Source organism: Ranitomeya imitator, chromosome 10, assembly GCF_032444005.1.
Source record: "Ranitomeya imitator isolate aRanImi1 chromosome 10, aRanImi1.pri, whole genome shotgun sequence".
Classification (NCBI taxonomy): Eukaryota; Metazoa; Chordata; class Amphibia; order Anura; family Dendrobatidae; genus Ranitomeya; species Ranitomeya imitator.
In genome coordinates this window covers 36,683,686-36,711,066 of record NC_091291.1, presented here as the reverse complement: position 1 = coordinate 36,711,066, position 27,381 = coordinate 36,683,686, and the positions used below count along the sequence as shown (strand labels likewise).

The 27,381-nt window shown below is 44.8% G+C and overlaps 1 protein-coding gene across 1 annotated transcript in view; it reads left to right on the top strand.

The window, feature by feature from the left end:
* The window catches only part of LOC138651031 (excitatory amino acid transporter 2-like), a 78,009-nt gene that overhangs the window by 42,874 nt on the left and 7,754 nt on the right, over positions 1 to 27,381 (top strand). The window contains exons 7-9 of the mRNA XM_069740963.1: positions 2,745 to 2,978; positions 11,216 to 11,410; positions 11,506 to 11,640. Of these exons, the coding sequence (XP_069597064.1) occupies positions 2,745 to 2,978; positions 11,216 to 11,410; positions 11,506 to 11,640 (564 nt within the window). The remainder of the gene's footprint in view (positions 1 to 2,744; positions 2,979 to 11,215; positions 11,411 to 11,505; positions 11,641 to 27,381) is intronic.

Genomic DNA, 27,381 nt, shown 5'->3' with positions numbered 1-27,381 from the left:
ACAGACTGCCCCCCAAATTATAACAAGGTGTAAAAGGAAACAATATGTACTGAATGGTGTGAAATTTCGAGAACTTTTAAATAAAACAGCCAAAATTAAAGTTTTCGATAAGTCACAAAAAGTTTGGTTTTGGGTACCAGAACACAGACCCCATTCACTTGAACATTCAGTTTTTAGCTTCAGCATGACTGGTTATCAAGAATAGAGGGGTCCCCACTCCGATTTGTTTAATTATTTTCATAAATCATTTTAAAAACCGGTGTGCGGGCCCCCCATTTTCAACCATTTACAACCAGCCAAGCTAAAACAGACAGCTGGGGCTGTTATTCTCAGGCTGGTTAGAGGCCTTGGATATTGTCCCTACCCAGCCTAAAAATAGCAGCTTGCAGTCGCCCGGAAAAGGCACATCTATTAGATGTGCCAATTCTGGCGATTCTTCCCACTTGCCCTGTAGCGGTGGCAAGTGGGGTTCATATTTGTGGTGTTGATGTCACTTTCGTATTGTCAGGTGACAATAAGCCCACGGATTACTAATGGAGAGGCATCTATAAGACACATATGCATTACTAATCCTAATCCTATAGTTATATGGTAAATAAACACACAGACAGATTAAAGTCTTTTATTTGAAATAAAACAAAACACACTTTTACTTTTTTATTTAAAAATAAAGACATTTATACTTGCCTAACGTCCATTCCATTGAAGCCCTCGATCTCCTGTAATAAAATCAAAGCAAAAAACAACAATAGCCCTCACCTGTCCGATGTTCTTTCCTACGCCGTAATCCATGTCTGGGGATAAATAGTTTTCAAACTGAATGGTGCCAAGATGCGACCATCCAGGCTGAAAACCACGGGGGAATGAGCTGCTGCGGTGACCTCGGTGAGATCACCGCTCGCATAGTGAGAAAAAGTCTCATGGTGAGAAAACTCCCGGTGAACTCACTGTTGCACTGTGAGGCTTTTTCTGACTGTGCTACCAGTGATCTCACCAAGTTCATTGGCCCGGCTGGGAACGCAGCCTCAGTGACCAGGAGTAACCTCGATGACGCCAGCGTTAGTAATAGTCACTAATGCTGTGCTCGCAGCAGCTCATTCATCTAATAAATAATTAATTAATGTAATAAGATAGTAAAAGGTAATATAAAAAATAATCATAGTTAGTGATGAGCGAGTGTACTCGTTGCTCGGGTTTTCCTGAGCACGCTTGGGTGACCTCCGAGTATTTATGATTGCTCGGAGATTTCATGTTCATCGTGGCAGCTGAATGATTTACAGCTGCTAGCCTGCTTGATTACATGTGGGGATTCCCTAGCAACCATGCAACCCCCACATGTACTCAGGCTGGCTAGTAGCTGTGAATCATTCAGCTGCCACGATGAAAACTAAATCTCCGAGCAGTCATAAATACTTGGATGTCTCCCGAGCATGCTCGGGAAAACCCGAGCAACGAGTACACTCGCTCATCAGTAATCATGATCTTCTAATCCCATAAACTTGATACAGGCCACATGGTAGGTCTGAGCCGCCCACCAGGGTAATGGGGATACTCGGTTCAGGGTCCTGTCGCTCTTAAAGGGATGTCATGGTGGCTGCGACACGGTCTGTGTCCCTGGGACTGAATTAAAGGGGAACCGTCTTTTAAGGGGTATTGTGAAAGTCTATTTTCGTGCCGCCACCTATGGTTCTCAGTCAGTAGGGACCGATGCTGCTTTAAAGGGGTCCTCTGGGGGATGTTGTTGCAGCAATGATGGTGACGCTTCCCACGGGTGAAGCGGGGTCCCCAGAGCTCCCAAGGTGTATGGCGATGTTGGTGTTTGCCAGTCAATGAGTAAAGGACACAGCATTGCAGTCTTTACCTGGTTTACTGAAGATGTAACAGGCCTCAGTCCAGGCTACCGGCAACAGGTACATTAGGTGTCCAGGCAGCCCGGAAACAAGTGAAATCCCCTTGGCAAGTCAGGTTGGGAGTCTTCCACTTTGCACTCGCTAGAAGTCCCTTGCTGCCTGAAGTGTCCTAACAAGGTCCTGGTTCTTTCCCCTGTCCTGGGACAGATACCTGTATGGTAGGCAGCTTGAGCTGTTCCTTCTGGGGTCTCTGCACGGTGACTCCAGGCTCCAGAATGCTCCTGTACCACAGGCTTAATTTGGGCAATGTACGTGTAGCTCTGTGCCCTCCGGTTCTGCTATGGGGCTTGCAGCTCCCCACAGCCTCAGGCTCCCGGTACCCGGTCTCTGCTCTCTAGCTCGTCGGAGGCCCACTCACAGCCTCCTTGAGCCCTATTCTCTCCTCTGTGCTCCTTTCCCTTCACTGTCTGCTCCAGACTAAACCTCCAGACCAGGACCTTTATACAGGGAAGCTGCCCTGAAACCGGGTTTAGAGCTCCCTCTCCTGGCCTGGATTCAGAAGGTGTTATGTGTGTGAGGTTACCTGCCAAAGAAATCCCTCTTGTTTCCAGGCATAGCACTACCCTCCCCAAGAGGAAGGCAGCACTACTGTGGTACCCGAACTCCTGTGGTGCCACAGGTCCATGATTAAAAATTAGCCAAGGAGAATATCTGCATGGGGTTTGTATGTTCTCCTTGTGTTATCATACATTTTTTCAACACACCAAAAATATACATGCAAGTGAATTTTATAATTTAAAATATGAGCCTTGACTAGGAAAGAGACCAATGTCAGTAAAGTGTCAAATACAGTATGTGGACAGTATATAAATAATGTATTTTGGATATGTTTAGGTACTCCCCACTTGGAATCGCATCTCTTATCTGTGGGAAGATTGCAGCTATCAAGGATTTAGAAACCGTGGCAAGGCAACTTGGAATGTATATGGTTACAGTAATTGTGGGCCTAGTAATCCATGGAGGTGTGATCCTACCACTCATATTTTTCTCCATTACCAGAAAAAATCCTTTTAGGTTCTATGCTGGTATATTTCAGGCCTGGATCACTGCTCTTGGCACAGCGTCTAGGTAAGTGACTGAATTCATGACAACTGTCCTGTTACAATCAATAAAATCAGTCCTAAAATATCAATTTATGGTTTTTATTGCAAAATCAGGCAGAAATCAAGCAGAAAACTTAGCTTGTACAGTGGTGACCAGAGCCGGACTGGCCATCTGGCAATTCTGGCAAATACCAGAAGGGCCGGTCTGGTCATCGGCTGCCTTGTCTGCTTCGTTGTTAACAGAATCAGTGTTCTCAAGTTGCTGACTCCGTCACTTACCCCAGCAGGCCACGGGTATTATTAGAAATATTGGTCTTGTAAAAAATCTCCCTTTCCTCCATCCAGGGTAACATTAGTAATATATCCCATCTGGTTCATGGGGACAGGGACAACATGGGCCTGTGTGATTTCAAATGCCAGGACTGAATTTCAGCCCCAGTCCGTACCTGGTCATGACTACAAGTTTTGAGAAAGACTCAAATTTAGTTTTTCACAGTTTGCTGCTTCAGTGTTTTCAGATCCTTTAGCCATATATTTCTATGGTTACAGAAGTACAATTATAAACATTCCATAAGTTTTGAAACTTTTAAATACATCAGCTTTCTGCAAAGACTCAATACTTAGAAAGTTGACCTGTATTTTTCAAGACTTTTGCATTGTTCCCTGGCAGCTGAATATCACCTTCTGGGCCAAATCCTGACTGATGATTGCCCATTTTTGTCTAATTAGTGCATGCAGTTGATTTTTGGGGATTGACCACAGGTTCTTAACTGGATTGAGATTTGGGGAGTTTTGAGGCCATGGACCCAAAATGTCAATGTTTTGTTAAAAGAGGATGTGTAGATCCCATTCTTTATTCAGATCATCTCCTAGAAAGGATACAGTGCAGAGCTTGCTCTGGAATGGCAGCAGACAGGTTTCAGCGCACCTGCACTCACAGTTAGTGGAAGTTTTTGAAGGGTGTCTTGGTGTCAATGATAGCCTCGAAAAGCTTTTTTATCTCCAAGAAAAATGTGACTAACAGACTGACATTTTGTAGGAAGCACAGGAAAGTAATTTTCTCTGAGGAAGCTCCCTCAGACTGTTTGGGACATCTGGAGGAATGATTGTCTGGTGAAGAAAAGGTAAGTACCAACATGAGTTCTGTGTCTGCCAAAAGAAAAGTCTCCTGAATCCATTCATGTGCGCAAGGCTTCTCATGCATGGAAGGGTACTGATTTACAATTTTGCCTTTAGCCCTTCCAGGAATAAAGAATGGGATCTAAACATCCTCCAAGAACATCTTTTACCAATCATCCATGAGCAATTTTTTGAGGACAAACTGTTTCCAGCATAATTGAAACCATGTCACAAGGCAAAAGTGTTAACTAAGTTGCTTGACGAACAAAAACATTGAAATTTTGAGCCCATGGCCAGGAAACTCCCAAGATTTCAATCTCATTACGAACACATGAAACTTCATAAACATAGGAGGACAAAGAAAACACAGAAATTGTGATTAACTCCATTCACTGATTAGACAAGAATGGGGGGTCCTCACCTAAGATTTAGCTTAGAAGCAGATATCCAGATGCTGGGTCAAAGGGCAGAAGTCTTGAAAAATAAGAGTCAACAGAATAAATATTGAGCCTTTGCACAAACTTCATGCCAATAAAAGTTATAAAACTTCTGAAAAGTTGTGCTTCAGTAACCATAACAAAAAAACAAAAATTTCTAAAAAGACTGAAACAGGAAGCTTTGTAAAAACCAAACCTTGTGTCAGTCTCAAAACTTTTGTCAACGAGTGTAGTGTTATAGATGTATCCTAAACCTGCCTCTATTTTTGACAAATAAGGAGATATTTGTTGCAAATTGTTAAATAAATCATTAAGTTCAATGACTTTGATGCATCTGATGACCATAAAATCATATGTTAAAGAATGTTAAAAGAGATACAAACTCCCTGACAGACCCTCCTGGTGGCCTCATTGATGGATTTTCACTTAATTTAATTTTTCATCAAGCAATAGACAATGGAACACAGTGGCTATAGAAGGCCAGCCGTGCAAAAATTTTAAGGAAACCCAATTGTCGGTAATCCGATGCCAAGGAAAATACAACACTGGTCTTTTGATTAGCTCTTCTAATCCTGCATGGTAACCAAGTTGGGTTGCAATAGTACGTGGCAGATGATCTCCAGTCTCTAAATATCCAAATAGTGGCATCAAGATCTAGCCTTGACAGCAGATCCTATCCCTTCTAAAACATAACACCAAGTGCAAACCCCAAACATGTGGCTTATTGTTCTATCTCTCTTTGGTTCAGCTCCCTGGATGAGCAGAGGTACTCACACCCCACTCCCTTTCATTTAATTCAAAGGGTCAGAGAAGGTCATAGAAGCTCTGTTTTGGCCAGTCTGAAAAGTTGTGCATCAACAAGGTCTACTTCAGAGAGGAACAAGGACACACATACCACACATACCCCAACCAGATGCAGGACAAGGAATGCCTGGGGGTGATAAATTTACTACTCATTCCCCCCTCTAATCGCGTGCATACAAGGGATTGCAACAGGCCGCTTGTTAAGTACACATATACATAGCTGACATGACTCATGGCTCCTCCTGCCTGGGCAATCCATCATCATTTTGGTGTTGGTTCCCTTTTTGATAATGTATGGTAAAGCTAAAGGGTTGAATGGCCAGCCTCCACTTCACATCCTCCTTTGGCTTAAACTCTGTTTCTTGCTCCCACAAATCGGCAATGTAGATCTCCCACATCGTCGGAGAATATCTGCAGACAGGCTACCCATCATCCCAAACATGCATTGCTCAGCCCCAAAGCCAAAGTCCAGCTCTGCAGTTGTTTTTGGAATATTCCTCCATTTGCCTCCAGCTACTTCAATGATAATTCCCAGTCCTTGCTTTATTGCCTCCAACGAACCACTCTTGGATCAGTTGTGATGAGAAATTCCCCAGAGCCACAAAAACCACGAACTCTCCATCCATCTATAACAACTTCTTGCAAGTGCTTTCTTTGATGATTAGAGAAACTTGTGACTGTGTCTCGCACACCAAAATTACTAGTGGTCGAAAAAGGTTGTCTGAGTCATTAGGCAAGTCAACTTGAAGTGATGACACCTCTTTCTCCCTTGTAGTTGTCTGTAGATAACTTGGTGCAGGGTTATTCCTCAATCGTCCAGCAGCGCAGGTAGCTTGCAGATGTCCAGGCTGACCACATTGGTAACATCTGCAATGTGTTGCACGCCATCCTATTTGCATTCTGTAGGCATTAAGGGAACCTGGAGGCTGATGCCCATATTATTATTATTATTATTATTATTATTTATATAGCACCATTAATTCCATGGTGCTGTACATGAGAAAGGGTTATATACAGGGTTATAGATATCGTTTACAGTAAACAGGTTTACAGTGACAGACTGGTACAGAGGGGAGAGGACCCTGTCCTTGCGGACTTACATTTTATGGGATAGTGGGGAAGAGACAGAAGGTAGGGGTGAGGCGGTGGCTCTGGCAGCGGTGAGGCTGCGGCTCTGGGGATGGCAAGGCGGCGGCTCTGGCGATGGCGAGGCGGCAGAATGGTTATTGCAGGCTGTAGGCTTTCTTGAAGAGATGGGTTTTCTGGTTCCGTTTGAAGGATCCGAGGGTGGTGGATAGTTGGACGTGTTGAGTTGTGGAATTCCAGAGGATGGGGGATATTCGGGAGAAATCTTGGAGGCGGTTGTGTGAGGAACGAATAAGTGTGGAGGAGAGTAGGAGGTCTTGGGAGGATCAAAGATAACGTGAGGGAAGATATTGGGAGATTAGTTCAGAGATATATGGAGGGGACAGGTTGTGAATGGCTTTGTAGATCAGTGTTAGTAGTTTGAACTGGATTTGTTGGGGAATTGGGAGCTAGTGGAGGGATTTGCAGAGGGGAGAAGCAGGGGAGTAGTGGGGAGAGAGGTGGACTAGCCAGGCAGCAGAGTTGAGGACAGACGAGTGGTGCAAGAGAGTTAGCTGGGAGGCCACAGAGGAGGGTGTTGCAGTAATCGAGGCGGGAGATGATGAGAGCATGCACAAGAGTTTTGGTAGATTGTGGGCTGAGGAAGGAATGGATTCTGGCAATATTTTTGAGTTGGAGACGACAGGAGGTGGCAAGAGCTTGGATGTGAGGTTTGAAGGACAGGGCAGAGTCGGGAGTTACCCCGAGGCAGTGGATTTCAGGTGTGGGAGAGAGCGTGATGCCATTTACTATAATAGATAGATCAGGTAGGGGGGATACGTGAGGTGGGGGAAAGATGATTAATTCGGTTTTGTCTACATTGAGTTTAAGGAAGCGAGAGGTGAAGAAGGAGGATATGGCTGACAGACACTTCAGGATTCTGGACAACAGAGAGGTGATATCTGGGCAAGAGTGTCTGAGTGTCGTCCGCATACAGGTGGTACTGGAAGCTATGGGACTTTATGAGTTGTCCTAGGCCAAGGGTATAGATGGAAAAAAGTAGGGGCCCTAGGACAGAGCCTTGAGGGACTCCAACAGAGAGAGGGCGGGATGGGGAGGTAGTGTGGGAGTGGGAAACGCTAAATGTGCGGTTAGATTGGTATGAGGCAATCCAGGATAGGGCAAGGTCTTTGATGCCAAAGGAAGAGAGAATCTGTAGCAGTAGGCAGTGATCGACTGTGTCGAAAGCAGAGGACAGGTCAAGAAGGAGGAGGATGGAGAACTGTCTGTTAGCTTTGGCTGTGACTAAGTCATTAGTAATTTTGGTCAGGGCAGTTTCGGTGGAGTGGTGGGGGCGGAAGCCAGATTGGATGTTGTCAAGGAGAGAGTTAGATGAGAGGTAGGAGGAAAGTTGAGCTTGGACATGCTGCTCAAGGAGTTTCGAAGCAAACGGGAGCAGTGATATGGGGCGGTAGCTGGGCATAGCAGTTGGGTCAAGGTTAGTTTTTTGAGGATGGGTGTGATGGTGGCATGTTTGAAGGCAGAGGGGAAGGTACCGGAAGAGAGCGATAGGTTGAAGAGATGGGTTAGAGCTGGAATGAGCATGTTAGTGAGGTTGGGAAGCAGGTGGGAAGGGATGGGATCAAGTGCACAGGTGGTGAGGTGTGATTTGGAAAAGAGGTGAGTAAGCTCTTCTTCAGTGATGTTGGAGAGGGAGGTTATTAGGGAGGGGCAGAGGTCTGGTATATGGAGTGGTTGGGGTGATGGAACAGTAAAGGTTTGCCTTGTTTGGTCGATCTTGTTTATGAAGTAGGTGGCAAAGTCCTTGGAAGAGATGAGGAGAGTTGGAGGTGGCAGTGGTGGGCGGAGGAGAGAGTTAAATGTGCTGAACAGTTGTTTTGGGTTGTAGGATAGTGAAGATACAAGGTTGGTGAAATAGGTCTGTTTAGCAGAGGTGAGGGCTGATTTGAAGTCAAGTGTAGCTTGTTTGAAAGCAGTGAAGTCGTCTGGCAGGCGTGTTTTCTTCCAACGCCGCTCCGCGACCCTGGATGCTTGTCGAAGTTTTTTTGTGAGATTGTTATGCCAGGGTTGCCTATTAGTTCGTCGTACCCTGCCATGCATGAGAGGGGCGACTGAGTCTATGGCTGATGTGATGGTTGAGTTATAGAAAGTGGTGGCACTGTCTGTGTTGTGTAGTGAAGATATGGAGGACAGGGGTAGGAGAGAGCCTGAGAGTCTGTGAATGTCTAGGTTTGCGAGGTTTCTGCGAGGATGTGGTAGTGGTTGGACTTGGGGGCAGGTGAGGAGGACAAGGATGAGCAGGTGAGTAGATGGTGGTCTGATAGGGGGATGGGAGAGGTTGTGAGATTAGATACGGAACAGAGGCAGGTGAAGATGAGGTCTAGCGTATGTTCGTCTGTGTGGGTGGCTGTAGAGGACCACTGGGTGAGTCCAAAGGATGAAGTAAGGGACAGTAGTTTGGAGGCTGCTGGCTGGTGGGTGTCAGTAGGGATATTAAAGTCACCCATGATGATGGTGGGGATGTCAGCGGAGAGGAAGTGAAGGAGCCAGGTGGAGAATTGGTCGATAAAGGCAGTGGCTGAGCCAGGTGGTCGGTATATGACAGCCATTTGGAGATTGGAGGGAGCGTAAATACGGACAGAGTGGACCTCGAAAGAAGAGAGGATAAGGGAAGGTGGGGGTTGGATAGGGTTGAAGGAGCAGTTTTTAGAAAGACGGATACCCACTCCTCCACCATGTCTGTTGCCAGAGCGAGGAGTGTGGGTAAATTGGATGCCACCGTAAGTCAGTGCTGCAGGCAAGGCCGTGTCAGGGGACGTCAGCCAGGTCTCAGTGAGGGCCAGGAAGGAAAGGTTGCGGGAAGTGAAGAGATCATGGACCATGTGGAGCTTGTTGCAGACAGAGCGGGCATTCCAAAGACCCACATGTAGGTCCACAAGGTGGTTGCTTGGGTTGAGGACAACTCATCCACTGGATAACTGTGCATGTGGCCTGCAGATGCCAGGGATGTCCACAGCCATGACATCTGTGCTCTACTACGTTTCCTCCCAGTTGCATTCCAGTAGATGCGGTATAGGTAACTGTAGTCACATTCACATGGGTAGAAAAATGAGGTGATAGTTTAGTGGGACAATGAATATTGGGGACTTAAGGACAATGGACCACTGATGGTGGGGAGCTGGCAGTCCTCTCTCCATCAATTAGAAGATTCTTCCACTATGGCTTGATAGTGAGAATCTCATCAGCTAAAGCTGCAACTTGTTCCACTATTGCTTGTTTCCTCTTACGCACCCATTCCCTGATCTTAGCAGGGCATTTGGCAAAGAACTTCTCTGTTAGGGTGACTTGCAAGAACTTCTCCAGACTTAAGGCCCCCTCTTCCTTCAGCCAGCATATACATGCTTGTTTAGGTCTATGGGCATACATTTTAAAAAAGACCTCCCCATTACAGGCTAATGAGCGGAACTGAGTCCTATAAGTGTCTGGAGTTACCGCATAATGTTCCAGGATGGTTTGCTTAATGTCCTCATACTCGTGGCTTTGTCCCCAAGCAATGCCGTCCCTTCCTAATGCCATACAACCCACTAATTTTCCATGTATTTACCTCTAGGTCCCATCTTTCTTCCAATTGCTCTTGGAATCCCTCTCCGATACCGTTTTGAAGGCTATTTCCTTCCAAAACGTCAATTAGTTGATTCTTGGACTGTTCTTTGCAGCTGAACCATATTTCACAAGCCCTTTTTTGTAGGTTCATCACAGTCCAATTCCTCTATCCTGATGTTCTGGTTCCATTTGTTGCTGCTGTTCTCCATTCCCGCTATTCTTATCCCACCACTGCCAACCAGGTTGTGATGGGGTGTGTGACAGAGCAGGCATAGACAGCAGACGGGTGAACAATCCAAAAGACCTTTTTTGGGACTGGGAGAATATTCCACTGAACATAGATACAATTCCGTAGAGTCCGCAATGTGGCGGGAACAAAGGGAACAAATCCGGTTGAGCCACTCGGCAATCTAGTTTGGAGAAGTTATCCTTCAGGATCTCCTTCAATTAAGTGACATGCGCTTTTTTTCTATCAGTTGCTTTTCAAAACCTCTTCAAGAAATAGAAACTGCTCAATAATTTCCCACATTATAAAATCAGATGACTTTTTTGAATCATTTTTTAATTGTTTTTTAAGGATGATTTTGGACTTGTTTTTCATTTGCTCCTAGTTCTTTTTGTAGTTTGCATTTTTTTTTTAAATCTGTCTTATATATGTTCACCTGTTTTTTCTTATGTCCGCCAGTGAGGCAGAAATTGCGATTTTAAGATTTTTTTTTTCTTGATTCATCAATTGCTTCTCCTTAAAACATGGCAAAAATTGGAGAAAATGTACATCTGTGCCCCTCTGTAGTATTTTTAAGTATACCAGCGTTTTTTGGGTGCAATTTTTGCAAAACATACGACTTTTTTTCTCTAAAAAGTTGCAAAACTGGTTAAAGATAGAAAAAAAATACCATTTCTTTTTTTTTTTTGCACAATTTGTGAACAATGCTCACCGTCTTGAAAAATTTGAAACAAATCAACAAAAAAGCCTCAAGGCCAAGAAAAAAGTTACTTAAAATAAAAAGAGAATGATGAATCAAGGCTTCAGTCTGGACATAGACAAAGGCTTTTAGTTTCTCGGCAAGGCTTACTAGGGTTGCATGTTACTTTATAAAGTTTATTTCTAAGAACTATTGGCTTTCAAGTGTATTCATATGCTCAAAAATCAACGAACATGTACATAGATACTTCTTTACTGGTCTTGCTTCAACCATCTTTCATTTCTTAGTGCCGGCACACTTCCTGTCACTTTCCGCTGCTTGGAGGAGAATTTAAAGATTGACAAGAGGGTAACGCGCTTTGTTTTGCCCATTGGAGCCACCATTAACATGGATGGCACAGCACTGTATGAAGCAGTGGCAGCCATCTTTATAGCTCAGATGAATGATGTGTCCTTGGACGCCGGTCAAATAGCCACAGTAAGGTAAGCTGTTCCCGCGGCTCTCATCCAGATATATGTGGCAGAGAGGCATGATGCCTTGCAATAACATGAAATGCTTTATTGTCTGTTCCCCTTAGCCTCACAGCAACCTTAGCCAGTGTGGGCGCAGCTAGTATCCCCAGTGCCGGCCTTGTCACCATGCTCCTCATCTTAACAGCTGTGGGACTACCAACTCAGGACATCAGTTTGCTAATCGCAGTGGACTGGTTGCTGTAAGTAAATAATTCCTTTGTATAAACACATCTGTCATGCAAATATCAACCTTTTACTTGTGAAAATTGGTTTGTGATAGGTGACTTTAAAAAAAGACCTGTCACTATGGTCAGTTCTTGCTTTTATTTTAATTCCCACAACTCTCCTGAGTATTTAATTTTTTATTTCTTTTTAATTCTCCATACAGTTCCAGAGATATTGCTTTTTTTACATCACAGGATCCTCTTGGGCGTATCTTTAAGCTGCTGTGTATAATTACCTTGTAAGCCACACCCTCTTGCTGAAGACCATATTAATTAGCACTAAATAAAAAGCCAATATCCCTGGAACCATATGGCGGATTTGAAAAAAATAAAAAATGGAATGCTCAGGTGAACCTTGGGAATAAAAAAAAAGAGCAAACGGTGAACATTTTGACCTGGGGTTTGGTCCTTACTAACAAGTGTGAGTTACATGAATGTGACCCAAAATGGAAATTTGTAGAATATTTTCTGGGCAATCCTAAAGGGTGAAACGAGCGGCTGAAAATGTCCTTCATATATACATACACAGGCAATATACATACTGTACATACAGAATATACACTATACTTTAAACTTACACCTTTATTATATTGGTCCATCTACTTTTGAGATGACATTATTGGCCTTCAACAAGTCTTTATCATAGTGATAATATCTTATAAAGGAGCTGTTCTGGCTTAGAACTGTTGGTGACATTGCAGCTCATGCTTATTCAAGTGAGCAATGTTGAGCTGCAATACCATAAAACAACCTACAGACAGATGTGGCGCTGTTACTAGAGAAAAGTTAAACCATGTTTGCTTCATCTAGCATTGATCTGAACATTTTACAGATTATCTATAGTTCTCTATTAGGCTGCAGCTGACATCTGTTTTTGTAATTGTTTAGTGACTTCCCAGAGCACAAAAATTGAATTAGCCTATCATCCAACACATCAGAGAATTGCTCATAATAATGTTATGTAATGATTTATCTGGAATTTGTCAAAAATGTAATCATCCTTGATTTAGCTCCAGATCATGCTACATTCGTAAAGAAGCGGAAGTTTTTATGTCATCAGCGGCCTCAGGGGCCCTTGGAATGCTTTTGGCCCCTTTACAAAATGCAATCTGTGCAGCTTGCATTCCAGATCTTACAGATGTATGACCTTGATCTACTAATGTTGCATAAGGTTCGAATGAAAGTTCTGCTGAAAACCAGAAATTGTTACTTTCTTCACATTGACGGCAACATGTTACCACATTTGAGGGATCTGACCTATTAGTATGGGCATACAGGTTGCAGACTGCTGAAAAAAGTCTGACAGGATAATGAAGAGAGGTGGCAGCGTTGTCTTCCAGGCAGCGTCCTCCAAACAGCCTCCAATAACTCATTTACATAAAGTGATAAAAGATTTTTTTTTTTTACAACAAGACCTCATCCATGAGGCATATAGATAGAATGTTTTTCAGCCATCTATAACCTGTATGTCCATATTAATAGTTTAGATCACTCAAATGTGGTTACCAATTCCCTTTAAAGTCAAGATACCTGAAGAAGGCTACAAACAGTCGAAATGCCTTGTGTATGTAGTTTTTATTTGTTTTGTATCAGTTTGAATAAAATTTTACCAACAAGCAACCTGAAGTTCCTCCACCTTGATTTCTCTCGGTGCAAAGACAGGGCGATTCCCTGGTCCTCCATTCTGGCTTTAAAGTCAAGACAGATTTCAGAAACAGCCCAGATGGATCTCCAGCTACTTAAAATAAAGTTGAAATGTCATGAGATGGCAATATAAGAAAGCCTTATAAATACCTTATAGTGTTGTGTAGGGAATACAACACCTATAGAAAGAGATGGTGTATCCAGCTACTGCTGACAATCCTGCACAGGGTGAACGACTCATCTTTGCCTGTGTGAATATTGAAGAAGTTGTCCACTATTTGGACAACGCCTTCTCATGCCCCACGCTTTTCCCCGATAAAATAAAAAATCTCACACTCCTCTCCCATGCTAGTACCGTTCCAGTGGTATTGACACTTGCATTCATGTGATTCTTGTGACTTGTGAGCCTGATGCCCAATCAGTGCTGGCGTCATGTGTTGTGAATTCTGTTGTCGAGCTCCCTCCTGTGGTCGTGAATGGTACTTCGGCGAGTTCTGTCTATGGGCCCCCTCTGGTGGCTATGAGTGAAGTTGCTGCTTCTGAGCTTCCTTACACAGGTGAAGTGGTTTATCCTTTGGTGGGCTGCTCTATTTAACTCCTCTCTGATCGTTACCTTATGCCAGCTGTCAATGTTTTTGCATTAGTTCAGTTCGCTCCTGGATCTCTCTGGTGACCTGCCTTCTCCTGCAGAAGCTAAGTTCCTGATAGTCTTTATTTGTTCACTGTTTTCTTGTCCAGCTGGTTTTCATGATTTTGTCTTGCTAGCTGGAAGCTCTGGGATGCAGAGTGGCCCCTCCGCACTGTGAGTCGGTGCGGAGGTCTTTTTTGCACACTCTGCGTGTTTTTTTGTAGGTTTTTGTGCTGATCGCAAAGTTACCTTTCCTATCCTCTGTCTATTTAATAAGTCTGGCCTCCCTTTGCTAAAACCTGTTTCATTTCTACGTTTGTGACTTTCATCTTTACTCACAGTCAATATATGTGGGGGGCTTCCTTTACCTTTGGGGATTTTCTCTGAGGCAAGGTAGGCTTTATTTTCTATCTCTAGGGCTAGATAACTCTTAGGCTGTGACGAGGCGCCTAGGTCTGGTCAGGAGCGCTCCACGGCTATTTCTAGTGTGTGTGATAGGATTAGGGCTTGCGGTCAGCAGAGCTCCCACATCCCAGAGCTCGTCCTGTATGAGGTTTAACTATCAGGTCATTCCGGGTGCTCCTAACCACCAGGTCATAACAGTACAGCTGGCCCAAAGTATTAATGCATCTCAATAGAGGGATAAGAGAACTTCTGAGACCATTTTTTTTTTCTTTGCACTGTGTTTTGTCTTTCTTTTCCCCTAGACCTTTGGGTGGTTCAGGACACAGGTGTAGATATGGACATTCAAGGTCTGTCCTCTTGTATGGATCATCTCACTGCAAGGGTACAAAACATTCAAGATTTTGTGGTTCAGAATCCGATGTTAGAGCCTAAAATTCCTATTCCTGATTTATTTTCTGGGGATAGATCTAGGTTCTTGAATTTCAAAAATAATTGTAAACTGTTTCTGGCTTTGAAACCCCGCTCCTCTGGTGACCCTGCTCAACAAGTAAAGATCATTATTTCTTTGTTGCGTGGTGACCCTCAAGACTGGGCATTTTCTGTTGTGAATTCTGTGGCTGAATTCACTCCTGTGGTCACAAGTGGTACTGCAGCTTCTGAGCTTCCTCCCTCAGGCGTTCTGGTGAGCTCGTTAACTGCTTCGTTACTTAACTCCGCCTGATGCTGCTATCCTTTCTCCTTGTCAATGTTCCAGTGTTGGATCTGAGCTTCTCCTGATTGTTCCTGTGACCTGCTGCTCTGTATAGCTAAGTGCTTTTTTGCTATTTTGTTGCTTTTTTTTAGTCCAGCTTGTCTTTTGTTTTGCTGGAAGCTCTGAGACGCAAAGGGTGTACCGCCGTGCCGTTAGTTCGACACGGTGGGTCTTTTTTGCCCCCTTTGCGTGGTTTTTGCTTTAGGGTTTTTTGTAGACTGCAAAGTTCGTTTTACTGTCCTCGCTCTGTCTAGAATATCGGGCCCCACTTTGCTGAATCTATTTCATCCCTACGTTTTGTCTTTTCATCTTACTCACAGTCATTATATGTGAGGGGCTGCCTTTTCCTTTGGGGTATTTCTCTGGGGCAAGTCAGGCCTATTTTTCTATCTTCAGGCTAGCTAGTTTCTTAGGCTGTGCCGAGTTGCATAGGTAGTTGTTAGGCGCAATCCACAGCCGCTTTTAGTTGTGTTTAGGATAGTATCAGGTGTGCAGTCTACAGAGTTTCCACGTCTCAGAGCTCGTTCTTTTGTTTTTGGGTATTTGTCAGATCACTGTGTGCGCTCTGATCGCTAGGCACACTGTGTCTCTGGATTGCCTTCATTACACCTTTCATTAGCAAACATAACAGTACAAGGAGCCAAAACTAATGATTCTCAATAGAGGGAAAGAAAAAGTTCTGACATCATTTTTTTTTTTTCTGCTCTGTGTTCATTTTTTTTTTTCCCCTAGACATTTGGGTGATTCTGGACACAGGTGTGGACATGGATATTCAGAGTCTGTGCTCTTCAATGGATAATCTCGTTATAAATGTACAAAAGATTCAAGATACTATTGATCGGAAATCTATGTTAGAACCAAGAATTCCTATTCCTGATTTGTTTTTTGGAGATAGAACTAAGTTTCTAAGTTTCAAAAATAATTGTAAGCTATTTCTGGCCTTGAAACCTCATTCTTCTGGTAATCCTATTCAACAGGTTTTGATTATTATTTCTTTTTTGCGCGGCGACCCTCAAGACTGGGCATTTTCTCTTGCGCCAGGAGACCCTGCATTGAGTAGTGTCGATGCGTTTTTCCTGGCGCTCGGATTACTGTACGATGAGCCTAATTCAGTGGATCAAGCTGAGAAAAATTTGCTGGCTTTGTGCCAGGGTCAGGATGATATAGAAGTATATTGTCAGAAATTTAGGAAATGGTCAGTACTCACTCAGTGGAATGAATCTGTGCTGGCAGCTTTGTTCAGAAAGGGTCTCTCTGAGGCTCTTAAGGATGTCATGCTGGGATTTCCTATGCCTGCTGGTTTGAGTGAGTCTTTGTCTTTGGCCATTCAAATCGGTCGACGCTTGCGCGAGCGTAAATCTGTGCACCATTTGGCGGTATTGCCTGAGGTTAAACCTGAGCCTATGCAGTGCGATAGGACTATGACCAGCGTTGAACGGCAGGAATACAGACGTCTGAATGGGCTGTGTTTCTACTGTGGTGATTCCACTCATGCTATTTCTGATTGTCCTAAGTGCACTAAGCGGTCCGCTAGGTCTGCCGTCATTGGTACTGTACAGTCCAAATTCCTTCTGTCCATTACCTTGATATGCTCTTTGTCGTCGTTTTCTGTCATGGCGTTTGTTGATTCAGGCGCTGCCCTGAATCTGATGGATTTGGATTATGCTAAACGTTGTGGGTTTTTCTTGGAGCCTTTGCGGTGTCCTATTCCATTGAGAGAAATTGATGCTACACCTTTGGCCAAGAATAAACCTCAGTACTGGGCCCAGCTGACCATGTGCATGGCTCCTGCACATCAGGAAGTTATTCGCTTTCTGGTGTTGCATAATCTGCATGATGTGGTCGTGTTGGGGTTGCCATGGCTACAAACCCATAATCCAGTATTGGATTGGAATTCCATGTCGGTATCCAGCTGGGGTTGTCAGGGGGTACATGGTGATGTTCCATTTTTGTCGATTTCGTCATCCACCCCTTCTGAGGTCCCAGAGTTCTTGTCTGATTATCAGGATATATTTGAAGAGCCCAAGTCCGATGCCCTACCTCCGCATAGGGATTGTGATTGTGCTATCAATTTGATTCCTGGTAGTAAATTCCCTAAAGGTCGATTATTTAATTTATCCGTGCCCGAACACGCCGCTATGCGCAGTTATGTGAAGGAATCCCTGGAGAAGGGACATATTCGCCCATCGTCATCACCACTGGGAGCAGGGTTCTTCTTTGTAGCCAAGAAGGATGGTTCGCTGAGACCGTGTATTGATTACCGCCTTCTTAATAAGATCACTGTTAAATTTCAGTATCCCTTGCCATTGTTATCTGACTTGTTTGCTCGAATTAAGGGGGCTAGTTGGTTCACTAAGATAGATCTTCGTGGTGCGTATAATCTGGTGAGAATCAGGCAAGGAGATGAATGGAAAACTGAATTCAATACGCCCGAGGGTCATTTTGAGTATCTAGTGATGCCGTTCGGACTTGCCAATGCTCCATCTGTGTTTCAGTCCTTTATGCATGACATCTTCCGTGAGTATCTGGATAAATTCCTGATTGTTTACTTGGATGACATTTTGATCTTCTCAGATGATTGGGAGTCTCATGTGAAGCAGGTCAGAATGGTTTTTCAGGTCCTGCGTGCTAATTCTTTGTTTGTGAAGGGATCAAAGTGTCTCTTCGGTGTGCAGAAAGTTTCATTTTTGGGGTTCATCTTTACCCCTTCTACTATCGAGATGGATCCAGTTAAGGTCCAAGCCATCCAGGATTGGATTCAGCCGACATCTCTGAAAAGTCTGCAAAAGTTCCTGGGCTTTGCTAATTTTTATCGTCGCTTCATCTGTAATTTTTCTAGCATTGCCAAACCATTGACCGATTTGACCAAGAAGGGTGCTGATTTGGTTAATTGGTCTTCTGCTGCTGTGGAAGCTTTTCAGGAGTTGAAGCGTCGTTTTTGTTCTGCCCCTGTGTTGTGTCAGCCAGATGTTTCTCTTCCGTTCCAGGTCGAGGTTGATGCTTCTGAGATTGGAGCAGGGGCGGTTTTGTCACAGAGAGGTTCTGATTGCTCAGTGATGAAACCATGTGCTTTCTTTTCCAGGAAGTTTTCGCCCGCTGAGCGTAATTATGATGTGGGCAACCGAGAGTTGCTGGCCATGAAGTGGGCATTCGAGGAGTGGCGCCATTGGCTTGAAGGAGCTAAGCATCACGTGGTGGTATTGACTGATCATAAGAACTTGACTTATCTCGAGTCTGCCAAGCGCTTGAATCCTAGACAGGCCCGTTGGTCGTTATTTTTTGCCCGCTTCGACTTTGTGATTTCGTACCTTCCGGGCTCTAAAAATGTGAAGACGGATGCTCTGTCTAGGAGTTTTGTGCCCGACTCTCCGGGTTTATCTGAGCCAGCGGGTATCCTCAAGGAAGGAGTCATTGTGTCTGCCATCTCCCCTGATTTGCGGCGGGTGCTGCAAAAATTTCAGGCGAATAAACCTGATCATTGTCCAGCGGAGAAACTGTTCGTCCCTGATAGGTGGACTAATAAACTTATCTCTGAACTTCATTGTTCGGTGTTGGCTGGTCATCCTGGAATCTTTGGTACCAGAGAGTTAGTGGCTAGATCCTTCTGGTGGCCATCTCTGTCACGGGATGTACGTACTTTTGTGCAGTCCTGTGGGATTTGTGCTAGGGCTAAGCCCTGCTGTTCTCGTGCCAGTGGGTTGCTTTTGCCCTTGCCGGTCCCAAAGAGGCCTTGGACACATATTTCGATGGATTTCATTTCTGACCTTCCCGTTTCTCAAAAGATGTCAGTCATTTGGGTGGTCTGTGATCGCTTTTCTAAAATGGTCCATCTGGTGCCCTTGGCTAAATTGCCTTCCTCCTCTGATTTGGTACCTTTGTTCTTTCAGCATGTGGTTCGGTTGCATGGCATCCCTGAGAATATTGTTTCTGACAGAGGTTCCCAGTTTGTTTCAAGGTTTTGGCGAGCCTTTTGTGGTAGGATGGGCATTGACCTATCCTTTTCCTCGGCTTTCCATCCTCAGACTTATGGCCAGACCGAACGAACCAATCAGACCTTGGAAACATATCTGAGATGTTTTGTTTCTGCTGACCAGGATGATTGGGTGTCCTTTTTGCCGTTGGCTGAGTTCGCCCTTAATAATCGGGCCAGCTCGGCTACCTTGGTTTCTCCATTTTTTTGCAATTCTGGGTTCCATCCTCGTTTCTCTTCAGGACAGGTTGGAGTCTTCGGACTGTCCTGGTGTGGATTCTGTGGTGGACAGGTTGCAGCAGATCTGGACTCAGGTAGTGGACAATTTGACCTTGTCCCAGGAGAAGGCTCAACTTTTCGCTAATCGCAGACGCCGTGTGGGTCCCCGACTTCGTGTTGGGGATCTGGTTTGGTTATCTTCTCGTCATATTCCTATGAAGGTTTCCTCTCCTAAATTTAAACCTCGTTTTATTGGTCCGTATAGGATTTCTGAGGTTCTCAATCCTGTGTCTTTTCGTTTGACCCTCCCAGACTCCTTTTCCATACATAATGTATTCCATAGGTCGTTGTTGCGGAGATACGTGGCACCTATGGTTCCATCTGTTGAGCCTCCTGCCCCGGTTTTGGTGGAGGGGAATTGGAGTATATTGTGGAGAAGATTTTGGATTCTCGTGTTTCTAGACGGAAACTCCAGTATCTGGTTAAATGGAAGGGTTATGCTCAGGAAGATAATTCCTGGGTTTTTGCCTCTGATGTTCATGCTCCCGATCTTGTTCGTGCCTTTCATGCGGCTCATCCTGGTCGGCCTGGGGGCTCTGGTGAGGGTTCGGTGACCCCTCCTCAAGGGGGGGGTACTGTTGTGAATTCTGTGGCTGAATTCACTCCTGTGGTCACAAGTGGTACTGCAGCTTCTGAGCTTCCTCCCTCAGGTGTTCTGGTGAGCTCGTTAACTGCTTCGTTACTTAACTCCGCCTGATGCTGCTATCCTTGCTCCTTGTCAATGTTCCAGTGTTGGATCTGAGCTTCTCCTGATTGTTCCTGTGACCTGCTGCTCTGTATAGCTAAGTGCTTTTTTGCTATTTTGTTGCTTTTTTTTAGTCCAGCTTGTCTTTTGTTTTGCTGGAAGCTCTGAGACGCAAAGGGTGTACCGCCGTGCCGTTAGTTCGGCACGGTGGGTCTTTTTTGCCCCCTTTGCGTGGTTTTTGCTTTAGGGTTTTTTGTAGACTGCAAAGTTCGCTTTACTGTCCTCGCTCTGTCTAGAATATCGGGCCCCACTTTGCTGAATCTATTTCATCCCTACGTTTTGTCTTTTCATCTTACTCACAGTCATTATATGTGGGGGGCTGCCTTTTCCTTTGGGTTATTTCTCTGGGGCAAGTCAGGCCTATTTTTCTATCTTCAGGCTAGCTAGTTTCTTAGGCTGTGCCGAGTTGCATAGGTAGTTGTTAGGCGCAATCCACAGCCGCTTTTAGTTGTGTTTAGGATAGTATCAGGTGTGCAGTCTACAGAGTTTCCACGTCTCAGAGCTCGTTCTTTTGTTTTTGGGTATTTGTCAGGTCACTGTGTGCGCTCTGATCGCTAGGCACACTGTGTCTCTGGATTGCCTTCATTACACCTTTCATTAGCAAACATAACAATTTTCCCTTTGCGCCAGGGGATCCGGCATTGCGTGATGTTGATGCGTTTTTTCTGGCGCTTGGATTGCTTTATGAACCAAATTCAGTGGATCAGGCAGAGAAAATCTTGCTGGCTTTGTGTCAGGGTCAGGATGAAGCGGAGGTGTACTGTCAGAAGTTTAGAAAGTGGTCTGTGCTTACTCAGTGGAATGAATGTGCCCTGGCGGCAATTTTCAGAAAGGGTCTTTCTGAAGCCTCTAAGGATATCATGGTGGGATTTCCCACGCCTGCTGGTCTGAATGAGTCTATGTCTTTGGCCATTCAGATCGATTGGCGCATGCGTGAGCGCAAAGCGGTGCACCATCTGGCGGTATTCTCTGTGCATAGGCCTGAGCCTATGCAGTGTGATAGGACTTTGACCAGAGCTGAACGGCAAGAACACAGACGTCGGAATGGGCTGTGTTTTTACTGTGGTGAATCCACTCATGCTATCTCCGATTGTCCTAAGCGCACTAAGCGGTTCGCTAGGTCTGCCATCATTGGTACGGTACAGTCTAAATTTCTTTTGTCCGTTACTCTGATTTGCTCTCTGTCGTCCTATTCTGTATAGGCATTTGTGGATTCAGGCGCTGCCCTGAATTTGATGGACTTGGAGTTTGCCAGGCGCTGTGGTTTTTTCTTGGAGCCCTTGCAGTATCATATTCCATTGAGAGGAATTGATGCTACGCCTTTGGCCAAGAATAAGCCTCAGTACTGGACTCAATTGACCATGTGCATGGCTCCTGCACATCAGGAGGATATTCGCTTTTTGGTGTTGCATAATCTGCATGATGTGGTCGTTTTGGGGTTGCCATGGCTACAGGTCCATAATCCAGTGTTGGATTGGAAATCCATGTCTGTGTCCAGCTGGGGTTGTCAGGGGTACATGGTGATGTTCCATTTCTGTCAATTTCGTCTTCCACTCCTTCTGAAGTCCCTGAGTTTTTATCAGATTACCGAGATGTATTTGAAGAGCCCAAATCTGGTGCCCTACCTCCTCATAGGGATTGCGATTGTGCTATTAATTTGATTCCTGGTAGTAAGTTTCCTAAGGGCCGTCTGTTTAATTTATCTGTGCCAGAGCACGCCGCTATGCGGAGTTATACAGTTAGGGCCAGAAATATTTGGACAGTGACACAAGTTTTGTTATTTTAGCTGTTTACAAAAACATGTTCAGAAATACAATTATATATATAATATGGGCTGAAAGTGCACACTCCCAGCTGCAATATGATAGTTTCCACATCCAAATCGGAGAAAGGGTTTAGGAATCATAGCTCTGTAATGCATAGCGTCCTCTTTTTCAAGGGACCAAAAGTAATTGGACAATGGACTCTAAGGGCTGCAATTAACTCTGAAGGCGTCTCCCTCGTTAACCTGTAATCAATTAAGTAGTTAAAAGGTCAGGGGTGGATTCCAGGTGTGTGGTTTTGCATTTGGAAGCTGTTGCTGTGAGCAGACAACATGCGGTCAAAGGAACTCTCAATTGAGGTGAAGCAGAACATCCTGAGGCTGAAAAAAAAGAAAAAATCCATCAGAGAGATAGCAGACATGCTTGGAGTAGCAAAATCAACAGTTGGGTACATTCTGAGAAAAAAGGAATTGACTGGTGAGCTTGGGAACTCAAAAAGGCCTGGGCGTCCACGGATGACAACAGTGGTGGATGATCGCCGCATACTTAATTTGGTGAAGACGAACCCGTTCACAACATCAACTGAAGTCCAGAACACTCTCAGTGAAGTAGGTGTATCTGTCTCTAAGTCAACAGTAAAGAGAAGACTCCATGACAGTAAATACAAAGGGTTCACATCTAGATGCAAACCATTCATCAATACCAAAAATAGACAGGCCAGAGTTAAATTTGCAGAAAAACACCTCAAGAAGCCAGCTCAGTTCTGGAAAAGTATTCTATGGACAGATGAGACAAAGATCAACCTGTACCAGAATGATGGGAAGAAAAAAGTTTGGAGAAGAAAGGGAACGGCACATGATCCAAGGCACACCACATCCTCTGTAAAACATGGTGGAGGCAACGTGATGGCATGGGCATGCATGGCTTTCAATGGCACTGGGTCACTTGTGTTTATTGATGACATAAGAGCAGACAAGAGTAGCCGGATGAATTCTGAAGTGTACCAGGATATACTTTCAGCCCAGATTCAGCCAAATGCTGCAAAGTTGATTGGACGGCGCTTCATAGTACAGATGGACAATGACCCCAAGCATACATCCAAAGCTACCCAGGAGTTCATGAGTGCCAAAAAGTGGAACATTCTGCAATGGCCAAGTCAATCTCCAGATCTAAACCCAATTGAGCATGCATTTCACTTGCTCAAATCCAGACTTAAGACGGAAAGACCCACAAACAAGCAAGACCTGAAGGCTGCGGCTGTAAAGGCCTGGCAAACAATTAAGAAGGAGGAAACCCAGCGTTTGGTGATGTCCATGGGTTCCAGACTTAAGGCAGTGATTGCCTCCAAAGGATTTGCAACAAAATATTGAAAATAAAAAAATTTTGTTTGGGTTATGTTTATTTGTCCAATTACTTTTGACCTCCTAAAATGTGGAGTGTTTGTAAAGAAATGTGTACAATTCCTACATTTTCTATCAGATATTTTTGTTCAACCCTTCAAATTAAACGTTACAATCTGCACTTGAATTCTGTTGTAGAGGTTTCATTTCAAATCCAATGTGGTGGCATGCAGAGCCCAAATCGCGAAAATTGTGTCACTGTCCAAATATTTCTGGCCCTAACTGTATAAAGGAATCCTTGGAGAAGGGTCATATTCGTCCGTCATCGTCACCATTGGGAGCAGGGTTCTTTTTTGTGGCCAAGAAGGATGGTTCTTTGAGACTTTGTATTGATTACCGCCTTCTTAATAAGATCACAGTCAAATTTCAGTATCCTTTGCCGCTGCTGTCTGATTTATTTGCTCGGATTAAGGGGGCTAGTTGGTTCACCAAGATAGATCTTTGTGGTGCGTATAATCTTGTGCGAATTAAACAGGGTGATGAATGGAAAACGGCATTTAATACGCCCGAGGGCCATTTTGAGTACCTGGTTATGCCATTCGGGCTTTCTAATGCTCCATCTGTGTTTCAGTCCATTATGCATGACATCTTCCGAGAGTACCTGGATAGATTCATGATTGTATATTTGGATGACATTTTGGTCTTTTCGGATGATTGGGAGTCTCATGTGAAGCAGGTCAGAATGGTGTTCCAGGTCCTTCGTGCGAATTCCTTGTTTGTGAAGGGGTCAAAGTGTCTCTTTGGAGTTCAGAAGGTTTCATTTTTAGGTTTCATTTTTTCCCCTTCTACTATCGAGATGGACCCTGTTAAAGTTCAGGCCATTTACGATTGGACTCAGCCGACATCTGTGAAGAGCTTGCAGAAGTTCCTGGGCTTTGCTAATTTTTATCGTCGCTTCATCGCTAACTTTTCCAGTATTGCTAAACCATTGACTGATTTGACCAAGAAAGGTGCTGATGTGGTCAATTGGTCCTCTGCGGCTGTAGAGGCTTTTCAGGAGTTGAAGCGTCGTTTTGCTTCTGCCCCTGTGTTGTGCCAGCCAGATGTTTTGCTCCCTTTTCAGGTGGAGGTTGATGCTTCTGAAATTGGAGCAGGGGCTGTTTTGTCGCAAAGAAGTTCTGATGGTTCGGTGATGAAACCTGTTATGTTTGCTAATGACAGGTGTTATGAAGGCAATCCAGAGACACAGTGTGCTTAGCGATCAGAGCGCACACAGTGATCTGACAAATACCCAAAAACACAAGAACGAGCTCTGAGACGTGGAAACTCTGTAGACTGCACACCTGATCCTATCCTAAACACAACTAAAAGCGGCTGTGGATTGCGCCTAACAACTACCTAGGCAACTCGGCACAGCCTAAGAAACTAGCTAGCCTGAAGATAGAAAAATAGGCCTGACTTGCCCCAGAGAAATTCCCAAAAGGAAAAGGCAGCCCCCCACATATAATGACTGTGAGTAAGATGAAAAGACAAAACGTAGGGATGAAATAGATTCAGCAAAGTGGGGCCCGATATTCTAGGACAGAGCGAGGACAGTAAAGCGAACTTTGCAGTCTACAAAAAACCCTAAAGCAAAAACCACGCAAAGGGGGCAAAAAAGACCCACCGTGCCGAACTAACGGCACGGCGGTACACCCTTTGCGTCTCAGAGCTTCCAGCAAAACAAAAGACAAGCTGGACAGAAAAAAAGCAACAAAATAGCAAAAGGCACTTAGCTATACAGAGCAGCAGGTCACAGGAACAATCAGGAGAAGCTCAGATCCAACACTGAAACATTGACAAGGAGCAAGGATAGCAGCATCAGGCGGAGTTAAGTAACGAAGCAGTTAACGAGCTCACCAGAACACCTGAGGGAGGAAGCTCAGAAGCTGCAGTACCACTTGTGACCACAGGAGTGAATTCAGCCACAGAATTCACAACAGTACCCCCCCCTTGAGGAGGGGTCACCGAACCCTCACCAGAGCCCCCAGGCCGACCAGGATGAGCCGCATGAAAGGCACGAACAAGATCGGGAGCATGAACATCAGAGGCAAAAACCCAGGAATTATCTTCCTGAGCATAACCCTTCCATTTAACCAGATACTGGAGTTTCCGTCTAAAAAACACGAGAATCCAAAATCTTCTCCACAATATACTCCAATTCCCCCTAAACCAAAACCGGGGCAGGAGGCTCAACAGATGGAACCATAGGTGCCACGTATCTCCGCAACAACGACCTATGGAATACATTATGTATGGAAAAGGAGTCTGGGAGGGTCAAACGAAAAGACACAGGATTGAGAACCTCAGAAATCCTATACGGACCAATAAAACGAGGTTTAAATTTAGGAGAGGAAACCTTCATAGGAATATGACGAGAAGATAACCAAACCAGATCCCCAACACGAAGTCGGGGACCCACACGGCGTCTGCGATTAGCGAAAAGTTGAGCCTTTTCCTGGGACAAGGTCAAATTGTCCACTACCTGAGTCCAGATCTGCTGCAACCTGTCCACCACAGAATCCACACCAGGACAGTCCGAAGACTCAACCTGTCCTGAAGAGAAACGAGGATGGAACCCAGAATTGCAAAAAAATGGAGAAACCAAGGTAGCCGAGCTGGCCCGATTATTAAGGGCGAACTCAGCCAACGGCAAAAAGGACACCCAATCATCCTGGTCAGCAGAAACAAAACATCTCAGATATGTTTCCAAGGTCTGATTGGTTCGTTCGGTCTGGCCATTAGTCTGAGGATGGAAAGCCGAGGAAAAGGATAGGTCAATGCCCATTCTACCACAAAAGGCTCGCCAAAACCTTGAAACAAACTGGGAACCTCTGTCAGAAACAATATTCTCAGGAATGCCATGCAACCGAACCACATGCTGAAAGAACAAAGGTACCTAATCAGAGGAGGAAGGCAATTTAGCCAAGGGCACCAGATGGACCATTTTAGAAAAGCGATCACAGACCACCCAAATGACTGACATTTTTTGAGAAACGGGAAGGTCAGAAATGAAATCCATCGAAATATGTGTCCAAGGCCTCTTTGGGACCGGCAAGGGCAAAAGTAACCCACTGGCACGAGAACAGCAGGGCTTAGCCCTAGCACAAATCCCACAGGACTGCACAAAAGTACGTACATCCCGTGACAGAGATGGCCACCAGAAGGATCTAGCCACTAACTCTCTGGTGCCAAAGATTCCAGGATGACCAGCCAACACCGAACAATGAAGTTCAGAGATAAGTTTATTAGTCCACCTATCAGGGACGAACAGTTTCTCCGCTGGACAACGATCAGGTTTATTCGCCTGAAATTTTTGCAGCACCCGCCGCAAATCAGGGGAGATGGCAGACACAATGACTCCTTCCTTGAGGATACCCGCTGGCTCAGATAAACCCGGAGAGTCGGGCACAAAACTCCTAGACAGAGCATCCGCCTTCACATTTTTAGAGCCCGGAAGGTACGAAATCACAAAGTCGAAGCGGGCAAAAAATAACGACCAACGGGCCTGTCTAGGATTCAAGCGCTTGGCAGACTCGAGATAAGTCAAGTTCTTATGATCAGTCAATACCACCACGCGATGCTTAGCTCCTTCAAGCCAATGGCGCCACTCCTCGAATGCCCACTTCATGGCCAGCAACTCTCGGTTGCCCACATCATAATTACGCTCAGCGGGCGAAAACTTCCTGGAAAAGAAAGCACATGGTTTCATCACTGAGGAATCAGAACCTCTCTGTGACAAAACCGCCCCTGCTCCAATCTCAGAAGCATCAACCTCGACCTGGAACGGAAGAGAAACATCTGGCTGACACAACACAGGGGCAGAACAAAAACGACGCTTCAACTCCTGAAAAGCTTCCACAGCAGCAGAAGACCAATTAACCAAATCAGCACCCTTCTTGGTCAAATCGGTCAATGGTTTGGCAATGCTAGAAAAATTACAGATGAAGCGACGATAAAAATTAGCAAAGCCCAGGAACTTTTGCAGACTTTTCAGAGATGTCGGCTGAATCCAATCCTGGATGGCTTGGACCTTAACTGGATCCATCTCGATAGTAGAAGGGGTAAAGATGAACCCCAAAAATGAAACTTTCTGCACACCGAAGAGACACTTTGATCCCTTCACAAACAAAGAATTAGCACGCAGGACCTG